Raw genomic sequence first — 23003 nt, 5'->3', positions numbered from 1 at the left:
CCAAAGAAGGGCCAGAAGTGTACAGAATGGTGTCATCTGCGTAGAGGTGGATCAGAGACTCACCAGCAGCAAGAGCGACATCATTGATGTATACAGAGAAGAGAGTTGGTCCAAGAATTGAACCCTGTGGCACCCCCATAGAGACTGCCAGAGGTCCAGACAGCAGACCCTCCGATTTGACACACTGAACTCTATCAGAGAAGTAGTTGGTGAACCAGGCGAGGCAATCATTTGAGAAACCAAGGCTGTCGAGTCTGCCGATGAGGATGTGGTGATTGACAGAGTCGAAAGCCTTGGCCAGATCAATGAATACGGCTGCACAGTAATGTTTCTTATCGATGGCGGTTAAGATATCGTTTAGGACCTTGAGCGTTGTTGAGGTGCACCCATGACCAGCTCTGAAACCAGATTGCATTGCATAGCAGAGAAGGTATGGTGAGATTCAAAATGGTCGGTAATCTGTTTGTTGACTTGGCTTTTGAAGACCTTAGAAAGGCAGGGTAGGATAGATATAGGTCTGTAGCAGTTTGGGTCAAGAGTGTCCCCCACTTTGAAGAGGGGGATGACCGCAGCTGCTTTCCAATCTTTGGGAATCTCAGACGACACGAAAGAGAGGTTGAACAGGCTAGTAATAGGGGTGGCAACAATTTCGGCAGATCATTTTTGAAAGAAAGGGTCCAAATTGTCTAGCCCGGCTGATTTGTAGGGGTCCAGATTTTGCAGCTCTTTCAGAACATCAGCTGACTGGATTTGGGAGAAGGAGAAATGGGGAAGTCTTGGGCGAGTGGGGGATGCAGTGCTGTTGACTGGGGTAGGAGTAGCCAGGTGGAAAGCATGGCCAGCCGTAGAAAAATACTTATTGAAATTCTCAATTATGGTGGTTTTATCAGTGGTGACAGTGTTTCCTATCTTCAGTGCCGTGGGCAGCTGGGAGGAGAGTTAGTGTTGCAGGAAGCACATTTGTGCTTGAAAAAGCTAGCCTTGGCTTTTCTAACTGCCTGTGTATAATGGTTTCTAGCTTCCCTGAACAGCTGCATATCACGGGGGCTGTTCGATGCTAATGCAGAACGCCATAGGATGTTTTTGTGTTGGTTAAGTGCAGTCAGGTCTGGTTAAACCAAGGGCTATATCTGTTCCTGGTTCTAAATTTCTTGAGTGGGGCATGCTTATTTAAGATGGTTAGTAAGGCATAAAAAAAAAACAGGCATCCTCTACTGATTGGATGATATCAATATCCTTCCAGGATACCCCGGCCAGGTCGATTAGAAAGGCCTGCTCGCTGAATTGTCTCAGGGAACGTTTGACAGTGATGAGTGGAGGTTGTTTGACCGCTGACCCATTATGGATGCAGGCAATAAGGCTGAGATCTTTGTTGAAGACTGCAGATGTGTATTTAGAGGGCAAGTTGATTAGGATGATATCTATGAGGGTGCCCGTGTTTAAGGCTTTGGGGAGGTACCTGGTAGGTTCATTGATCATTTGTGTGAGATTGAGGGCATCAAGCTTAGATTGTAGGATGGCTGGGGTGTTAAGCATGTTCCAGTTTAGGTCGCCTAGCAGCACGAGCTCTGAAGATAGATGGTGGGCAATCAATTCACTTATGGTGTCCAGAGCACAGCTGGAGGCAGAGGGTGGTCTATAGCAGGCGGCAACAGTGAGAGACTTGTTTTTAGAGAGGTGGATTTTTAAAAGTAGAAGTTCAAATTGTTTGGGTACAGACCTGGATAGTAGGACAGAACTCTGCAGGCTATCTTTGCAGTAGATTGCAACACCGCCCCCTTTGGCAGTTCTATCTTGTCTGAAAATGTTGTAGTTTGGGATGAAAATGTCTGATTTTTTCTTCCCCCTAAGCCAGGATTCAGACACAGCTAGAACATCCGGGTTGGCAGAGTGTGCTAAAGCAGTGAATAAAACAAATTTAGGGAGGAGGCTTCTAATGTTAACATGCATGAAACCAAGGTTATTACGGTTACAGAAGTCATCAAAAGAGAGCGCCTGGGGAATAGGAGTGGAGCTAGGCACTACAGGGCCTGGATTCATCTCTACATCTCCAGAGGAGGAGTAGGATAAGGGTACGGCTAAAAGCAATAAGAATTGGTCGTCTAGAACGTCTGGAACAGAGAGTAAAAGGAGGTTTCTGGGGGCGATAAAATAGCTTCAAGGTATAATGTACAGACAAAGGTATGGTAGGATGTGAATACAGTGGAGGTAAACCTAGGTATTGAGTGATTATATGAGAGATATTGTCTCTAGAAACATCATTGAAACCAGGAGATGTCATCGCATATGTGGGTGGTGGAACTAATAGGTTGGATAAGGTATAGTGAACAGGACTAGAAGCTCTACAGTGAAATAAGCCAATAACACTAACCAGAACAGCAATGGACAAGACATATTGACATTAAGGAGAGGCATGCTTAGTCGAGTGATCAAAAGGGTCCAGTGAGTAGTGAGGTTGGTTGGGGTCACGGCAAATTTAGACAGCTAGCCGGGCCATCGGTATCAAGCTTCCGTCTGTAGGATTAGTGGGGTGCCGTGTAGTGGGGTGCCGATAGGTCTATTCAGATAGCTGTCTTATCGGCTGATTGTTAATGGAATATCTACATAGGCTAACAGAGGCACATTATCAGTAACCATCACTCCTGTGTTCCAATGGCACGTTGTGTTAGCTAATCCAAGTTTATCATTTTAAAAGGCTAATTGATCATTAGAAAACTATTTTGCAATAATGTTAGCACCTCTGGAAACTGTTGTGCTGATTTAAAGAAGCAATAAAACTGTCCTTTAGACTAGTTGAGTATCTGGAGCATCAGCATCTGTGGGTTCGATACAGGCTTGAAATGGCCAGAAACAAAGACTTTCTTCTGAAACTCGTCAGTCTATTCTTGTTCTGAGAAATTAATGCTATTCCATGTGAGAAATTGCCAAGAAACTGAAGATCTCGTACAACGCTGTGTACTACTCCCTTCAAAGAACAGCGAGAGAACAAGTATATTAGAGTGTCTAGTTTGAGAAACAGATGCCTCACAAGTCCTCAACTGGCAGCTTCATTAAATAGTACCCGCAAAACACCCGTCTCAAGGTCAACAGTGAAGAGGCGACTCCGGGATGCTGGCCTTCTAGGCAGAGTTGCAAAGAAAAGGCCATATCTCAGACTGGCCAATACAAATTAAAGATTAAGATGAGCAAAAGAACACAGATACTGGACAGAGGAAGATTGGAGAAAAAGTGTATTGGACAGACTAAAGTTTGATGTGTTTGGATCACAAAGGAAAACATTTGTGAGACGCAGAAAATAATTACATTTGCTGGAGGAGTGCTTGATGCCATCTGTCAAGCAATGTGGTGGTCTGGGGGTGCTTTGGTGGTTGTAAAAGTGGGAGATTTGTACAGGGTAAAAGGGATCTTGAAGAAGGAAGCCTATCACTCCATTTTTCAATGCCATGCCATACCCTGTGGACGGTGCTTAATTGGAGCCTATTTCCTCCTAGAACAGGACAGTTATCAAAAGCACAGCTCCAAACTATGCAATAACTATTTAGGGAAGAAGCAGTCCGCTGGTATTCTGTCTATAATGGTATGGCCAGCACAGTCACCAAATCTCAACTCTATTGAGCTATTGTGGGAACACCTCCCTATCCAACTTGTGGGAGGTGCTTCAGGAAGCATGGGGTGAAGTCTCCTCAGATTACCTCAACAAATTGACAACTACAATGCCAAAGGTCTTCAAGGCTGTAATTGCTGCATATGGAGGATTCTTTGACGAAAGCTAATTTTGAAGGACACAATTATTATTTAAAAATTTTAAAGTATTTTATGATTATGTTTCCTATTCATTTTACAACTCATTTCATGTATGTTTTCATTGAAAACAAGGACATTTCGAAGTGACCCCAAACATTTGAACGGTAGTGTATAAATGTGTGTATTTGCATGCATGTATGTGTATATATCTACCAGTCAAATGTTTGGACACACCTACTCATTCAAGTGTTTTGCTTTATTTGTATTATTTTGTCATTGTAGAATAAAAGTGAAGACATCAAAACTATGAAATAACACATACGGAATAATGTAGTAACCAAAAAAGTGTTAAACAAATCAAAATATATTTTATATATTTATATTATATTTGAGATTCTTCAAAGTAGACAGCTTTGCACACTTGCCATGTTCTCAACCAGCTTAATAATGGCGCCGGAGGGGATTAACAAGCTCTTAACCAGCTGTTTAACAAGCTCTTAACCAGCTATGCTATTTTTCTTTTCTTTTTTGTGTTTAACTTCTTTTTTAAACTTCTTTTGTACATAATGTTGTTGCTACCGTCTCTCTTATGACCAAAAGTAACTTATGTACATCAGAACAGCGATCACCAACCTCGAACTGGACAAAACGAGTCCAACGAGAAGGATATACTGCTTTTTCAGAACGGGCCCAAATCTCCGTCATTCTTGTGAAGAAAAGACTGAGAAAAAGGGGCGGAAGTCATATGCGAGTGAGTGAACCACCACTGACATCTGTTCTATTGGCCAACATGCAATTATTGGAAAATAAAATGGAGGATCTACGATCAAGATTATCATACCAACAAGACATTAAAAACTGTAATCTTATGTTTCACCGAGTCGTGACTCAACGACGACACGGATACTATAGTGCTGGCGGTATTTTCCATGCATCGGCAGGACAAGCTATGTCGAGTAAGACGAGGGGCGGGGATGTGTGTCTATTTGTCAATAACAGCTGGTGTGCGATGTCTAATTTTAAAGAAGTCTCAAGGTATTGCTTGCCTGAGCTAGAGTATCTTATGATAAGCTCTGGCCCCCCAATGGTGGAACAAACTCCCTCACGACGCCAGGACAGCGGAGTCAATCACCACCTTCCGGAGACACCTGAAACCCCACCTCTTTAAGGAATACCTAGGATAGGATAAGTAATCCTTCTCACCCCCCCCCCCCCCCCCTTTAAGATTTCGATGCACTATTGTAAAGTGACTGTTCCACTGGATGTCATAAGGTGAATGCACCAATTTGTAAGTCGCTCTGGATAAGAGCGTCTGCTAAATGACTTAAATGTAAATGTAATGTAGACCACACTATCTACCAAGGGAGTTCTCATCTATATTATTTGTAGCCGTCTATTTAGCACCACAAACCGATGCTGCCACTAAGACAGCATTCAACGAGCTGTATAAGGCCATAAGCAAACAAGAAAATGCTCATCCAGAAGGGGTGTTCCTAGTGGCCAGGGGACTTTAATGCAGGCAAACTTAAATCCGTCTTACCAAATTTCTACCAGCAGGTCACGTGCAACCAGAGGGAAAAAAACTCTGGACCACTTTTACTCCACACACACAGATGCATACAAAGTTCTCCCTCATCCTCCCATTTGGCATATCTGACCATAATTATATCCTCCTGATTCCTGCTTACAAGCAAAAACTAAAGCAGGAAGTACCAGTGACTCGCTCAATACGGAAGTAGTCAGATAACATGGATGCTACGCTACAGGACTTTTTTTCTAGCACAGATTGGAATATGTTCCGGGTTTCATCCAATGGCATTGATGAGTATACCACCTCGGTCATCGGCTTCCTCAATAAGTGGATTGACAGTTCCCACAGTGACCGTACGTACATATCCCAACCAGAAGCTATGGATTATAGGCAACATCCACATCGTGCTAAATGCTAGACCTCCCACTTTTAAGTAGTGAGACACAAATCCGGACCCTTATAAGAAATCACGCTACACCCTCAGACGAACTATCAAACTGGCAAAGCGTCAATACTACATCGGCTCTGACGCTCGTCGGATGTAGCAGGGCTTGAAAACTATTACAGACTCCAAAGGAAAACCCAGCCGCGTGCTGCCCAGTGACACAAACTTACCAGACAAGCTAAATGCTTTTTATGCTCGATTCGAGGCATGCAATGCTGAAGCATGCATGAGAGCACCAGCTGTTCTAAACAACTGTGTGATAACGCCCTTGGTAGCCGATGTGAGCAAGACCTTAAAACGGGTCAACAGGTTTCTTGGCCCAAGCAAGTCTCTTCTTATTGGTGTAGTAGTTTCTTTGCAGCAATTCGACCATGAATGCCTGAATCACGCAGTCTCCTCTGAACAGTTGATGTTGTGTCTGTCACTGGAACTCTGTGAAGCAGTTATTTGGGCTGCAATCTGAGGCGCAGTTAACTCTAATGAACTTATTCTTTGCAGCAGAGGTAACTCTGGGTCTTCCTTTCCCGTGGCAGTCCTCATGAGCGCTAGTTTCATCATAGCGCTGGATGGTTTTTACGACCTCACTTAATTTTCCGTATTGACTGACCTTCATGTCTTAAAGTAATGATGGACTGTTGTTTCTCTTCTCTTTGCTTATTTGAACTGTTCTTGCCATAATATAGACTTGGTATTTTACCAAATAGGGATATATTATGTATACCACCCTACCTTGACACAACACATCTGATTGGCTCAAATGCATTAAGAAGGAAATAAAAGATTGCACTATTTAACTTTTAACAAGGCACACCTGTTAATTGAAATGCATTCCAGGTGATTAGCTCATGAAGCTGGTTGAGAGAATGCCATGAGTGTGCAAATCTGTCAAGGCAAAGGCTGGCTACTCTGAAGAATCTCAAATATAAAGTGTATTTTGATTTGTTAAACACTTTTTTTTGGTTACTGCATGATTCCATATGTGTTATCATCCTAGTGTTGATGTCTTCACTATTATTCTACAATGTAGAAAATAGTCAACATCAAGAAAAACCCTTGAATGAGTAGGTGTGTCCAAACTTTTGACTGGTACTGTGTGTGTATATGCCTATTTGACATGTATTTACAGTGCATTTAAAAAGTTTTCAGACCCCTTCCCCTTTTCCACATGTTGTTACATAACAGCCTTATTGTAAAATTGACTACATACTATTTTCCTTATCAATCTATACACCCCATAATGACAAAGTGAAAACAGGTTTCTAGACTTTTTTGCAAATTTGTTAAAAATAAAAAACAGAAATACCTTATTTACATAAGTATTCAGACCCTTTGCTATGAGACTCAAAGTTGAGCTCAAGTGCATCCTGTTTCGATTGATCGTCCAAAATTAAATTAATTGGACATGATTTGGAAAGGCACACACCTGTCAATGTAAGGTCCCACAGTTGACAGTGCATTTCAGAGCAAAAACCAAGCAATGAGGTTGAAGGAATTGTCCTTAGAGCTCCAAGACATGATTGTGTTGAAGCACAAATCTGGGGAAGGGTACCAAAAAATGTGTGCAGCCTGGCCAAACTGTGCAATCTTGGGAGGGCCTTGGTCAGGGAGGTGACCAAGAACCTGATGGTCACTCTGACAGAGCTCCAGAGTTCCTCTGTGGAGAAGGTTGTCCTTCTGGAAGTTTATACCACCTCTGCAGCACTACACAAATCAGGCCTTTGTGGTAGAGTGGCCAGACGGAAGCCACTCCTCAGTAAAAGGTATATGACAGCCCGATTGGAGTTTGCCAAAAGGCACCTAAAGGACTTTCAGACCATGAGAAACAAGATTGCCAAGCGTCATGTCTGGAGGAAACCTGGCACCATCCCTATGGTGAAACATGTTGATGGCAGCATCATGCTGTGGGGATGTTTTTCAGCGGGAGTGACTGGGAGACAGGATCCAGGGTAAAGTGCAGAGAGATCCTTGATGAAAACCTGCTCCAGAGCACTCCGCTCCAGTCTGAGGTCCTAAGGTTCACTTTCCAACTGGACAACGTCCCTAAGCATACAGCCAAGACAACGCAGGAGTGGCTTCGGGACAAGTCTCTGAATGTCCTTGAGTGACCCAGCCAGAGCCTGGATTGAACCATATCAAACATCTTTGGAGAGACCTGAAAATATTTGTGCAGCGACGCTCCCAATCAACCTGACAGAGCTTGAGAGGATCTGCAGAGAAGAATGAGAGAATCTCCCCAAATACAGGTTTGCCATGTTTGTAGCATCATACCCAAGAAGACTTGATGCTGTAATCACTGCCAAAGGTGCAAAGTACCGAGTAAAGGGTCTAAATACTTGTGTAAATGTTAAATTTGAGTTTTTTTATTATTTTTTAAAAATACATTTGCAAACATTTCTAAAAAACAGTTTTTGCTTTGTCATTATGGGGTATTATTGTGGGTAGATTGATGAGGATTTAAAAAAAAAAATCTGTTTTTAGAATAAGGCTATACCGTAACAAAATGTGGAAAAAGTCAAGGGGTCTGAATACTTTCCGAATGCACTGTAATCCCTTATTCTTCGTACTAAACGGTCTCCATATATAATTCCAGAATAAAATAAAAAAACTGGTACCGGGGGACCTTCAGACGAGTCTTGTGAGGCCTATTGGTCGTCCTGGAGCTAAACGTGTTCATGAGAGTCTCACCTTTCCACAGAGGAGTCATATTAGTGTTTAGTTCAAATTGTTTGAACGCTACGTACAGAAGTTAGCAGATCGGATCTTCCGTCAGACGAGTCCCAAGACACTTGTGGTGGTCTAAAAACAAAACTGAGAACACCATCGTGTTCGTGGGAGTCTTTCTTTACATAGAGGGGTCATAATAGTTTTGTAGGCCAAACCGTTCAGATGTTAGACAATTCTTTTGAGAAGAACGATTTTCGGGATATCTCATGGTCTGACAAACACCGCTCTGTCACCTTTCACCGCAGATGTGGAAGTGCGACATCGACGGAGGAGATGGGTTGACACGCATCCAATGCAAAAAAAAGTTTTCTCTAGCTTAAACTGACAGATTTTTATGGGGATTTTTAAAAGATATCTACAGGGGCGTGGACATTGACTCTATAGGTTAACCAACTGACAGAAAACCAACCAACTGACAGAAACCAACTAACATCATCAAATTCCCTTCCATTGACCAACTGACCATCTCAACCCCTGCCATTGAGCATCTGACCAATCTATCCCCATAGATGTTTCATAGGCAGGGTTCAATCACTTCACCCTTTAGCCCTTAGGTTCCCAGCGGAGGGAGACAGCAGATCGGAGGGGAGCCAGGGAAAGGGAGGGCAGACAGCAGAGCCAACGGAGGGGAGCCAGCGGAGACAGCGGAAGGGAGGGAGGGGATGGAGTGGAGACGGGAGGGAATCCAGTGGAGGGGAAGGGAGTCAGCGGTCAGGATGGAGGGTGGACTTGGCTGAAGGAGTTTTTATTGGGAGTGTGTGTGTGTGTGTGTGTGGGGGGGGGGGTGCACAGGAAATGGACTCTGTCACCCCACATCTATTACTGTCTGCTGATCGCAGGTGCTGTGTGTGTGTCTACTTGCCTTGTGTGATGAAGGTGTCTTGTTTTGTGTGTCAAGATTATTTTCTGAGTCAAAATGAAGGCCGAGATCTATCACTCAGATTTGTTTTTAAAACATTACTTAAAAAACTTATGCCTATGTAACAGTAACCTCTTAAAAACGGGCCTGTAGCAATGAGGTTTGTGTAGTTGGCTATAGGCTCAATATTGGCTATTCTTAAATAGCCCTGCCAATGTTGTTCTTTTTAGACTATTTTTAAATTATTTAAAAAAAAAACTATATATTATATCCTATTGCTAAACAACCGACATGTACGTGTTTGTGAGAGTCTCACCTTTCCACAGAGGTTCATATTAGTGTGTAGTTCAAACTGTTTGGATGCTGCAGACAGAAATTGGCAGATTATATTCTAAAACGTGAGGTATATGATAACACTGGTCATCGATCGTTTATTGCATTACTTGAGGCATAAATTGAAGTCATTTGCATTTGAAAATAATAATAATTTTGAGAATAAGAACCGCTGCACCAAGTCATGTTATACATGTGACCAGAGAACGGGAAATACTTCTCGTTGTTAGAAAGACACATCTGACTGACTTGACCCTCTTTGCACTCTCACAGGGCCCTACACACCCACTGGCACTCAATTCATCATTTGCTCACACATACATAATATGCACATATGATTTTACACACACGCACAGCCAACCCACTTACATACAATCATTGTATACACTGCTGCAGCTCCATTTATCATATATCCTGATGCCTAGTCACCTTACCCCTATACATATCCACCTCTTTCACTCCAGTATCCCTGCACATTGTAAATATGCTGCTGGATCTTACTGACCTTGTGTATAGTATGCTTACTAACTTTTTCTTTGTTATTTCTAGTATTACATTGTTATTGATTACTGCACTCTTGGGTTTAGAGCTTGCAAGAAAGGCATTTCATTGTACTTAACCAAGCAAGTCTATCAATACACTTTGTGGAGTGAGTGGATAAGGAGAGGGCGTTTTATGGCTTGTAAGTGTTGAATAAAGTGTTGACAGTGCTGAATAAAATCTTAATCATGAACTCACTCATAAATACAGCAGCCATTTGCTGAATTCGTTGATAGTCTTGCTCTAGGCATGTTTTGAAATCTCACACAATAGAGATGACTATCAACTTCGCTGTGGGCTGGTGGAAGCTGCAGACACTGATCTATCTGATTGGCCAGCGGTAGGCCTATAGGTGCACTTGATTTGCTCTCCGGGTCTGCCGGGTAGGCGGAGTTTATACCTTCAGATCCATGAAACGCCGTGCATTGCATTTGAAGTGTGTGTTTGTGGGGAAATTTCTCTGACCCCAAAATTTTGAACAGTAGTATATACAGTTTAAGTCGGAAGTTTACATACACTAAGGTTGGAGTCATTACAACTCATTTTTAAACCACTCCACAAATTTCTTGTTAACAACTATAGTTTTGGGAAGTTATGACCTCTACTTTGCACAAGTAATTTTTCCAACAATTGTTTACAGACAGATTATTTCTCTTATAATTCACTGTATCACAATTCCCATGGGTTTGAAGTTTACATACACTAAGTTGACTGTGCCTTTCAACAACTTGGAAAATTCCAGAAAATGATGTCATGGCTTTAGGAGCTTCTGATAGGCTAATTGACATCATTTGAGTCAATTGGAGATGTATTTCAAGGCCTACCTTCAATCTCAGTGCCTCTTTGCTTGACATCATGGGAAAATCGAAAGAAATCAGCCAAGACCTCAGAAAAAACATTGTACACCTCCACAGAGTTTGGTTCATCCTTGGGAGCAATTCCCAAATGCCTGAAGAGACCACGTTCGTCTGAAACAAACAATAGTACACAAGTATAAACACCATGTGTGGTCCTGTGTAGCTCAGTTGGTAGAGCATGGCGCTTGTAACGCCAGGGTAGTGGGTTCGATCCCCGGGACCACCCATACGTAGAATGTATGCACACATAACTGTAAGTCGCTTTGGATAAAAGCGTCTGCTAAATGGCATATATTATTATATTATTATATTACCATGGGATCACGCTGCCGTCATATCGCCCAGGAAGGAGACACATTCTGTCTCCTAAAGATGAACGTACTGTGGTGTGAAAAGTGCAAATCAATCCCTGAACAATAGCAAAGGACCTTGTGAAGATGCTGGAGGAATCCGGTACAAAATTATTTATATCCACAGTAAAACGAGTCCTATATCGATATAACCTAAAAGGCCGCTCAGCAAGGAAGAAGCCACTGCTCCAAAACCGCCATAAAAAAGCCAGACTATGGTTTGCAACTGCACATAGGTACAAAGATCGTACTTTTTGGAGAAATGTCCTCTGGTCTGATGAAACAAAAATACAACTGTTTAGCCATTGTTATGTTTGGAGGAAAAAGGGGGAGGGTTGCAAACTATAGTTTGTTAACAAGAAATTTGTGGAGTGGTTGAAAATTGAGTTTTAATGACTCCAACCTAAGTGTATGTTAACTTCTGACTTCAAGCGTGTGTGTGTCTGTGTGTGTGACTATATGTATGTATGTATATACAGTATTTCCTGAGCTTTTAAAAATATCCTAGATATAGAACAGACCCCTGTTTCTTATGATTTATTTTACTGTTTTTTTTGCCATTTTATGAATGTATTATTCATTCTGTTTCTCTGTGCTATAGAAGTAAAAGACAAATAAAATATTTTAGCACTTTAACATATATATTTTTTTAAACAAAAGTGGGCTTAAAATTCAAAATCTAGAGTTAATGTGGTTCTGACATTTTAACAGCTCCGGCAGAGTTGCATTGATAGTGGGACACGGTTGCACTGTTCAAACTATACACACAGACTTGGTATGAACTGCTGTCCATCCTAAGCAATGAATGTGACTTATTATACCTTGTCATGGTGATTTAGCTTAAGTTTAAGATTTCAATGGTTCTTAAGATTGTTAAATTACATGACCCTGAACTCATGTGCCCTCTGTCATTGGTTTCCTCAGGTCACCTGTTCTATAAGTTTGGCATCACTGAGTCAGATTGGTATCGTATCAAGCAGAGCATCGACTCCAAGTGTCGCACTGCATGGAGACGTAAGCAGCGCGGCCAGAGTCTGGCGGTCAAGAGCTTCTCCAGACGTAGTGCCAACGCACCGGGAAGCTCAGGTAATTTCTGGAAATAGCAAGTGTGTGTGTGTCTCACGCACACATCTTTTCACTTATTTGTATGTAATGAATCCAGTGAGTAATGCAGAGTGTAGCAGATGGTTATAATCTCCACAACACAACAACGCCTCCTGTCCTCCCCTCGCTGAGATCCATCACCTCTCAACCCTGACCGGAGAGAGTGGGACAACAAGGGAAACCCAAATATCCTGTGAGCCCACTGTGTGTACATTGTAGAATCACAGCCCGCTCTCTTCCCAGGCCACACACACCCCACCAGAGCACACACACCACTATAAAGTACACACACACACACACACACACACACACACACACACACACACACACACACACACACACACACACACACACACACACACACACACACACACACACACACACACACACACACACACACACACACACACACGCCAGAGCAAGTTCTCTCATACTCCTCTTAATAAAACTGCTTTGGAATTAAACTAATAGGTTGGAAAGAGGTGGCTGGGACTGTTTTTAAACAGTTATTTATTAATGAATGGGGAGAGAGGGCTAACACAAAGTACCGTCTCCACGAGCTACCTGGCTCTCGCCTCACTACCAATGATTGAGCTGTGGAGGATTTATATACTGCAATACTTGGACTGTGTCCCAAATGGCAACCTATTCCCTATATGGTGCACTACTTTTGACCAGGGCCCATGGCTCTCTCTGGTCAAATGCAGTGCACTATAGGTAACTGACATAATAAAGGAAACTCCCAACATAAAGTGTCTCAATAGAGCATTGGGCCACCGTGAACCAGAACAGCTTCAATGCACCTTGGCATAGATTCTACAAGTGTCTGGAACTCTATTGGAGGGATGCGACACCATTGTTCCACAAAAAAAAATCCATTATTTGGTGTTTTGTTGATGGTGGTGGAAAACACTGTCTCAGGCACCGCTCCAGAATCTCCCATAACTGTTCAACTGTGTTGAGATCTGGTGACGGAGACAACCATGGCATATGGTTTACATCGTTTTCATTTCAGTGAACACTCGTGCCATGTGGATGTGGGCATTGTCATCCTATGGGGGCATAGTCATGCACGGTAGCCAAAATAATGGCCACAAATAATGACCGGCAGGTCATTATTTTGGCTACCATGCATTTTTATATATGACCCTAAGCATGATGAGATATTAATTGCTTAACTCAGGAACTCAGTATGGAAGCACCTGCTTTCAATATACTTTGTATCCCTCATTTACTCATGCGTGTCCATTATTTTGGCAGTTACCTATATATTTCTTTTTTTTAACCTTTATTTAACTAGGCGAGTTAGTTAAGAACAAATTCAGATTTTCAATGACGGCCTAGGAACAGTGGGTTAATTGCCTGTTCAGGGGCAGAACGACTGATTTGTACCTTGTCAAGCTCGGTGGTTTGAACTTGCAACCTTCCGGTTACTAGTCCAACGCTCTAACCACTAGGCTACCCTACCGCCCCAAGGTAAAGGGTGTCATTTGGGACATGTTTATGCTGTAGGATGGGAGAAAGAACTCTCACTGGCAGGAAACACAACACATGTCTATGATATGAGCTGCACCAAGCAGATATCTGTGCTACAGGTTTTGTCTATCATGATATAATTATTTTGAGTGAATTCTTTAGGCCTACTTTGTCACTTCTCAGTGTGGTGTGATTTCCTCAATGTAGGCCTCCATCAATCTAGCAACAAACAAAAAACATTCTCATAGCGAGCAGGCACACACGCATGCACCAGTGTAAACACACACACAGTGAGATAATAGATGAAGCTGTGGTGGGCCGATGGGGGACGTTATGGTGTGTGATTTAGACTGAGTTGTGGGTGTTTAGACTGAGTCAGGGGGTTTATGTTTGATGCCTCATTCATATGTGTGTGTGTTCTGGATTACTAGCTTGAGAGTCCTTGTGTTATTTAGACATGCTTGATACAGTGTAAACACACCGCATCACCCAGCAGATGGCCTGTGCTCAGTTTTCCAAAATCCTCTTAAGGCTAAGTTCATCGTTAGAACCTTCGTAGGTGCATCGTTTCCCAAAACCATTGTCACTAAAGTTGCAATTGAACGCTTGTTAATCATCAACTGCCTTAGACCACTCGTTGAGCAGTTAAGTGCATGTTTAGATGCATTTTCCGCAGATCTCTACTAAACCGAATCAAGATGTTTATCTGTCTCTCTGTGACAGCCGATAACTTCAAAACGAAGTTGATTACAAATACTAAGTTACCAATGTCTTTGCAGTTGTTACAAACAAGTGAATGATAAAAAGATGCTAGAAAACCAAGAATACTGCTTTAAAAGATAAATAGCCTACCAAATGTATAGGCTACATGAGCCTATATATTTCAATGATATTGATATCAATTTCATGTCCATTCAATTTAGTTTTATTTGGCTGCTGTCTGTATTTTGTTGCCTCAATATATTTGATGACGTGTAGCTAACAGGTGTGCCATATCTTAATATAGTGCAATATTATTGGGTAAGCATTAGAATAAGCTGCCTCAATATTTGCTGCCATAAGTGCTAATATCTCTCTAGGAGCTGATCCGTCATCAGTATTGTGGAATAATTCTGATGCGGTGATCGGAGAGCAGCACTGCCTTTTCTTTGGAACCCATCATTATCAACCCGCCTCAACAAGGCACTTAGCAAACCTTCTTTCGGCGTGGTGTTTTGGAAAACACATGTTACATCTTCGGCCATTGCAAGAAAGATACATTGTTAAAACACTCGCAAGCCAAAGTTCCTTCGCTATTGTGAAACCAGGCCATGGCCCGTTGCCAAGTGTTCCTTCAGAGGTGAAAGGGGCTCTTCTTTCATCCTCCAGGTGTGTGCTAACCCCCCTCCTCCCTCCAACTAATGGATCTGGGGGAGTCTTATCAATTTTCTGATCCTAGATCTGTGACTAAGCTGGGCAACTTCTACCACACCTTACTGTTGTTAACTCATCTGCCCTGTGCTCATGCCCCTCCTCCCTAGAGGGTGGCGCTGTGGTGGAGGCAACCCAGCAGACTCTACACTACACCCTGGCCAACCAGGCTGTCCAGCAGGTCCAGATCCATCGCATAGGAGAGGACGGACAGGTGCAAGTGGTGAGTGTCACTGTCTCCACCCTCTGCGTCTCCTCTCTCCTTCCATCTCTCATTCCTGCTCTACTTCCTGCTCTCCTGTTCTACTTCCTGATTTCTCTCTCATCCTCTTTCACTTTCCTCTGTCTCTAACCAGACCTATTTCTCTCTCAGGTCTTATTCTCTTTTTCTCCCCTCGTGACCCCTCTCTTTCATGTCTATCTGTCACTCCTTTCTCTTATCCTCTTTTTTCCCTCTCCTTTTTTGCACTCCCTATCTCTCTGCCTTCTGTCTCGATTCTCTCTGTCTTGTTCTCGTTCTATCACTCTCCTCTCCACACACACACACACAACCCTCCTCCAGTTTCTTAGTCATCTGAGAGTCCCAGAGTGAGTCTCTTATCTGTGGTGTGTGGGTAGATCACCTCACCCTACTATACTGAGACTGTCCACCACTCCACAGGAAGAGAGTGTGTTAATGAAGCAGAGTTCCATCATGCTCAGGGATTCGATTGAACAACCTTATACAGCTGTAGGCGCCAGAGGTCACACTCAGGCCCACCACATCACTATGGGTGGGTGGGCCAACAGGAAGTAACCTGTGTCTGATCACTTTCTGTTCCCTGTGCACCTTCATTGAGTCACACTGTGGCTCTATTCCATTGTCCACACTATTACTTAGTATCAAGAAATGTTCTTTGACCTTTTCAGTGTTAATGAGGGAAAGAACCTACAAGTAAATCTTATGTATCCCATTCAAATGTGTTGAAGCCCAACTAATTTAAAAAAAATTTGACCTTTATTTTACTAGGCAAGTCAGTTAAGAACAAATTCTTATTTTCAATGACGGCCTAGGAACAGTGGGTTAACTGCCTGTTCAGGGGCAGAACGACAGATTTGTACCTTGTCAGCTCGGGGATTCGAACTTGCAACCTTTCGGTTACTAGTCCAACGCTCTAACCACTAGGCTACCCTGCCGCCCCAATTAAGGAGCAAATACTATAATTGCACCACTTCCACCGGGCTGGACTGTGTTACTGAGGGAAGCAGCTGCTTGATAGCCTGAATGCCAGTCTGTTTGTGCTATCATGCCAACTCATGCCAAAATTATGTGTATAAGCTATTTGAAGATTGCTGTGAGGCCAGTCAGACTGTTTGGCTTGACAATGACAGCAAAATAGTTGGCAAGAGCACAAACAGATCTGAAACCAGGCTAGCAGGTTGAATCTATCGTAAATGTTTATACTGCGGTATAGAGGCAGAGAGCATTGCGGAAAGTGCTGTTAACATTATAATCTCTATCATGTCCATGACCTGTATATACTCCAACGCTTTCTCAAAAGTCTGGAACCGGTTTCTCAAAAATGGCGAGTGTAGTAATGCATAAAAAGACAGGATAAGGCTGGAATTCCACTCTTGTGGACCAAAAAATCAAAAAGGTAACAATCATTATTTGTGTTTCAAATGAAAAGCCCATTTTAGTTTTGAGTCAAAATGCAACATTACACAATTGTCAGACTTTTCGATTGATCTTCTTGGTAAACTCCTACTCTGCATTTATTCAAAGATGATCAGTCCCTCATGTGTTATTAAAGAGGAAGGGGGAGGAGAGGAAGTGGTATCAGGGAGTAGACCTGGGTTCAAATACTATTTGAACTAATGTAAATACTCAAACTGTTTTTAATTGAGCTTGTCTGGCTTAATGGACAAATGTAGTATGTGGAGTTTGCAGTTTTAGGACTACCTGGCACTCTAGAGCAAACGTTCAAAGTACATTTTGAAAGATTTAAAGTAGTATTGGACTCCAGTCCTCAAGTACCCTCAACAGCACATATTTTTGTTGTTGTCTGATTCAACTCATCAAGGGCTTGATTAGTTGACAAGTTGAATCGGGTGTGTTGTACAGGGCTACAACAAAAATGAGTGCTGTTGGGGGTACTCAAGGTCGGACGATAGTTGGTAAACACCGTTCTAGAGTATTAGTTGGTGCAGCCGAGCTTAAAATGTACGAGTGCTGCTAAAAACCTGACAGCAGCGAGGTTCAGACTAGGGTCTGATGGTGGAGGGGGGAAAGTGGACTCACTAACTGTATGTGTTAATGGTGCCAGAAGAGTAGTGCACATTATAGTACACACCTCATATTGTGAGCTCTCTTTCTCTCTTTTCTTTATTTCTTTGTCTGTCTGTGCCTTTCTTTCTTTCTTTCTTTCTTTCTTTCTTTCATCTTGTTCTCTCTCTCCATTATCAGATCCCTCAGGGACATCTCCACATTGCCCAGGTGCCACAGGGGGAAGAGGTGCAGATCACACAAGACAGTGAGGTAAGTGTTTCTTTTTGTCCCTCTGTCTGTTTGTCTGTCAGTCCATCCGTTTGTCTGTCTATGCGGTCTGTCTATCCGGGTATCCCAGTCAGTAAATCGGAAGTGCACGGTAATAGTCAGTAATGGTAGCAAGTATTAAAGTCATTAGGCAGAAGTTCACTGCAAGCAGATGTTAAATGTTAAGAGTGCTTGTTTATATCTACTGCCTGCTTATGCATGGGTCATTATACTATTTGTTTCCACATAATACCCAGATGGCCTGTCTCTCTCACCAGGCAGCCTTGCATGCACACAATGGCTTGACTCTATGAGAATCTGACCCAAAACCACACCAAGTGTCTGAGAAAGAATTCTCTGCCTCAGCATCATAGTTAAACATTTTGTTTAATAATATGTGGGGGGGAGAGAGATTTATTTCAAGGCGCCACTGCACACACACACACACACACACACACACACACACACACACACACACACACACACACACACACACACACACACACACACACACACACACACACACACACACACACACACACACACACACACACACACACACACACACACACACACTCTTGAGTAGACACATACATACACTCATACACACACTTGAATACTCACTCATGCACAAAAGCATACCTAAACAAAATCATACCAAACAAATAAATAAACACTGGCACTCATGAAAATAGGGCTGACACACTGACCAGGTATTCTTAAAGAGGTTCTTAACCTGTACAAGCAAGGAGTAGCGAGAAGGAGTAGCGAGAAGGAGTAGCGAGAAGGGGTAGCGAGAAGGAGTAGCGAGAAGGAGTAGCGAGAAGGAGTAGCGAGAAGGAGTAGCGAGAAGGAGTAGCGAGAAGGAGTAGCGAGAAGGAGTAGCGAGAAGGAGTAGCGAGAAGGAGTAGCGAGAAGGAGAAGCGAGAAGGAGTAGCGAGAAGGAGAGAGCAAGAGAGATAGAGGAAGAAAAGCTCCAAAAGCCTTTCTGCTCTTTGTGATTGGATGACAGAAATGTTTTTGCTGTTGTCTCTCCTTCCCAATCAATGATCTTGTTTGTTTTGGGAGTTCATTACATAGCAACAAAATCCATCTTCTCCCAATTGGCACTCAGTGTGTGGAACAGGGCACTCCTCATCAAAGCCATTGGCATGTTGGAGAAGGAAATGAGGCTATTTGGGAGAGATTACTATGCTGCCTGTCCATATGGCAGATGAGACGGCATTGGATATGTATGAAATACAATTACAAATTAAAATAGCGCAGAGGGAATGCATGGGGCTTATTTGGGCTTGCTTTTAATGTGGTGTTGCTAATGTCATGTGACTGTGATGCTGTCTGATTGATCTCGCTCTCTCTCTCGCTCAGGGGAACCTTCAGATCCACCAGGTACATGTTGGGCAGGATGGACAGGTAAGTCCCTTCACTCCCGACAGTAACTCTCCCCTCAGGTTTTACCCCCAAATTTCTTCACAGAAAATATTTGCAATGAAACACGAACTAGCGGTTGTTATTGGAAGAGTCCATGTTGCCCATCCCTGTTTCAGGTCGTTTTGTTCTGTTTGGTGCTTAACAGAACAAAATGACCCATGGAGGTTTAGTTTAGTTCCCACAAATTCTTCATTACTTCTGGGTTACCTCCATGTGCTGGTCCTCCTCTTTCCTGTGGATCCTTCAAACACACATAGAGAGGAGCTACAGCATTTATCCATCCCTGTCTGATCTTTCTCTCTCTCGAATGTCTTTCTTTCTCTCTCAAATGTCGTTCTCTCTCAAATGACTTTCTCTCCTTCCCTCTCTCTCTCACTTACCCAGCCTCTCTCGCTGTCTGTCTCACATGCTTTCTCAACTTCCTGTCAGTCTTTCCCCTCTGTCCATCACTCCCTTCTCTCTTTGTGGGTAGAGGAATGGATGGTGTGTTTGGTGCCGAGGGCCCTGTTCTTCCTGTTTCTGTTCTTCCTGTTTCTCTGTTCTTTCCTCTGGGATCAAATAGAGACTCCTGATCAAAGCACAAGGGCTGTGTGATGATCACAGATCACACATCACAGATGGGCGCTGTGCAGACCAGCCATTATTTCATATTCATGATCTCATTGCGATCGTCTAGAAGCCTGGCCGTAGAGGAAGTGTCTCACTCTCTCTCTCGCTCCCTAGACTGTTTTTCTCTCTCTCGTGTGTGTGTGTGTGTGTGTGTGTGGTGTGTGTGTGTGTGTGTGTGTGTGTGTGTGTGTGTGTGTGTGTGTGTGTGTGTGTGTGGTGTGTGTGTGGTGTGTGTACAGGACCGATTGTGTGAAGTTAAGTCTTTCTCAGCTTATGATATTTAAGCCAATTTAAGCCAATTTACCCCTTATTCCAAGGTGCTCTCTGTGTTTGGAGAGGAGCGAGAGTTGGGTAAGGAACTCCAACAGCCATACCAACTCTAGACTAGAGTTAATGGCCCTAGGGCTGCCAATGCTACTTTCCACAATATGGTAGTTTATCAGTTATCAACCGATATTCAACTCCAGCTGTTCTCAGTATCTCCATAACTCCTTGAACTCAGTGACTCTCGAATGAGTGTACGTTGAAGTCTAGCCTTGTTGACTTTGAAGTCAAAAGCACTAACACATCTGAGACCAGGCTAGCTTGGATCAAGAGTTATTGGATCCATTTGTCTGTTCTAGACAGGGCCTCATTGTGAGTCTTTGTAATGACACCTGTGTGTGTTTGCATGTGGCATGGTTTTGGTTTGTATTAGATCTGCATTTCAAGCGGCATTGTTTTTTTACATGTGTTCTCATTTCCACAGATTAGGTATTTGTCCCTTACCCCTTTACACACACACACACACACACACACACACACACACACACACACACACACACACACACACACACACACACACACACACACACACACACACACACACACACACACACACACACACACACACACACACACACACACACACACTTCAGATGAACCGGTCATTGAGTCCGGTGGGCGTGATGGCACAGCAGCATTCCGGACTGTTTATCTTTTGTATCTTGGCTCCGGTTACGACTCTGTTCTGGTTCTGATTTTGAAGCCTCCTTAACCCAAGTTCTACAGTAGTTTTACAACCCTGTTTTCGATGTTATTCAGCAATAACCTGTTATTAACTCTTAGGCTTTCTGCCAGTACGTCTCACTTGTCAGGATAGGGCTAGTTCCTCATTGGTTTGACTATCAAATGCGCACACACACACGCTCACACTCATCCACCACCACGGCATGCAGCCTAGCGGTTAAGAGCGTTGGGCCAGTAACCGAAAGGTCGCTGGTTCGAATCCCTGTGTTGGCAAGGTGGAAAAATCTGCCGTTCTGCCCTTGAGCAAGGCAGTTAACCCCCAACAACAACTGCTCCCTGGGCGCTGATGACGTGGATGTCGATTAAGGTAGCCCCCCACACCTCTGATTAAGAGGGGTTGGGTTAAATGCAGATGGCACATTTCAGTTGAGTGCATTCAGTTGTGCAGTTGACTAGGTATCCCCCTTTCCCACCCACACACCGCAACACACACCCCCACACACTCCTCTGTAAGCCTGATGTGTAACACCAACTCCTGCCGTTAACCCTAGATCCTGCCATACTGTGCAAACATTTCACTAAGTCCCTCTGAAGAGCAGAGTGTGTGTTAGAGCTTGGGTTGCAAAATAAAAAAGTTAGCTTATAACAGTGAACCTTTTTTGTGGGATAAACATAAGGCAATTCTAGGTTTTGTGGCATATTTTGGTTAAACTTTCCCAATTCATAGGAATTGCAACCCTCTGCATGCACAGTGCATCCTTCCATCACATGTGCAGTGCGTTCTTCCATCAAATGTACAGCTGATTCTCAAGATCTTGCACACTAATGAGATGCTGTTGACCCCACATTACTACACTGTCTGAGCCAAGGACTACATGCTTTCTGGTAAGTTTCGATTACAATACTGGTTGGGGTGAATATATTTTATATGACATACATGCTTTTTTGTTAACTAGTAAATAGTAGCCTACAGCAGTGTGTTTAAATCATTTCCAACTTGTTAACAATTTCTGCTTGTTAGTTTTTGCTACCATGTGGGTTTTAGCTTGCTTGAGACTGCTGAGGAGTGTTAATTCACTTGTTTTCCATACATGTTTAATTTTAAAACCATTTATCTTACAAGGAGTTGTTTAATCTAACTGCTTAACTGTTTATCTGTACATGGAATTGTATTTGGGAGTTTTTGACACTTTTCCCCCCTACTCTTTATAGGAAAATGCCACGGGAACTATCTGATGTGTGGAGACATTTCACTGCAGCTAATGTAGATGGAAAAGCTGTGTACATTTGCAAATACTGTGCCAAATCAAATGTGAAGACTGCAACAAAGATGCAGAATCATCTGGCCAAGCGCATAAAGTCTCCACAGCACTCACAACAATCAACCTCTGACAAAAGTCCCTCTACTTCTATTCAAGGTGAAAATTATGAATCAGACACCTTATCGATAGCAACAGCTCATGGTCCTCCCGGAATCAGATGTTTTTTTTTACTCAATGGAAGAACGTAGTCAGAGATGCTGATGAATGTCTTGCTCGAGCTGTGTATGCAACTGGCTCACCTCTGCTCACAGGCAATGTGTATTGGAAGAGATTTCTAAATGTTCTTGGCCCAGCATACACCCCTCCAACCAGACATGCTTTATCTACTTATTTGCTGGATGCAGAGTTCAACAGAGTTCAAGTGAAGGTCAAGCAAGTCATAGAGATAGCAGACTGTAGTGCAAACATCTCTGATGGGTGGTCGAATAATCGTGGGCAAGGAATAATTAACTACATCTTCACCCCTCAACCAGTATTCTACAAGAGCACAGACACGAGGGACAACCGACACACCGGTCTTTACATTGCAGATGAGCTGAAGGCAGTCGTCAATGACCTTGGACCACAGAAGGTATTTGCACTGCTGACAGACAATGCCCACGAACATGAAGGCTGTCCTACCCTACATCACACCCATATGACTGTGCTGCTCATGCATTGAATCTGCTCCTCAAGGACATCATGGCACTGAAAACAATGGATACACTCTACAAGAGAGCCAAGGAAATGGATATGTAGGTGAAGG

The 23003-nt window shown here is 43.0% G+C and overlaps 1 protein-coding gene across 3 annotated transcripts in view; it reads left to right on the top strand.

The window, feature by feature from the left end:
* The window catches only part of LOC124035254 (protein BANP-like), a 112448-nt gene that overhangs the window by 51638 nt on the left and 37807 nt on the right, over positions 1 to 23003 (top strand). For all 3 annotated transcript variants that reach the window (XM_046348711.1, XM_046348703.1, XM_046348719.1), the window contains exons 8-11: positions 12308 to 12469; positions 15484 to 15596; positions 17820 to 17891; positions 19257 to 19301. In XM_046348711.1, coding sequence (XP_046204667.1) covers positions 12308 to 12469; positions 15484 to 15596; positions 17820 to 17891; positions 19257 to 19301 — 392 coding nt within the window. The remainder of the gene's footprint in view (positions 1 to 12307; positions 12470 to 15483; positions 15597 to 17819; positions 17892 to 19256; positions 19302 to 23003) is intronic.

This window comes from Oncorhynchus gorbuscha, linkage group LG01 (genome assembly GCF_021184085.1).
Source record: "Oncorhynchus gorbuscha isolate QuinsamMale2020 ecotype Even-year linkage group LG01, OgorEven_v1.0, whole genome shotgun sequence".
NCBI classification, from domain to species: domain Eukaryota; kingdom Metazoa; phylum Chordata; class Actinopteri; order Salmoniformes; family Salmonidae; genus Oncorhynchus; species Oncorhynchus gorbuscha.
Note: the sequence above shows the minus strand (reverse complement) of the source record. Positions and strands in the feature narration are given on the sequence as shown.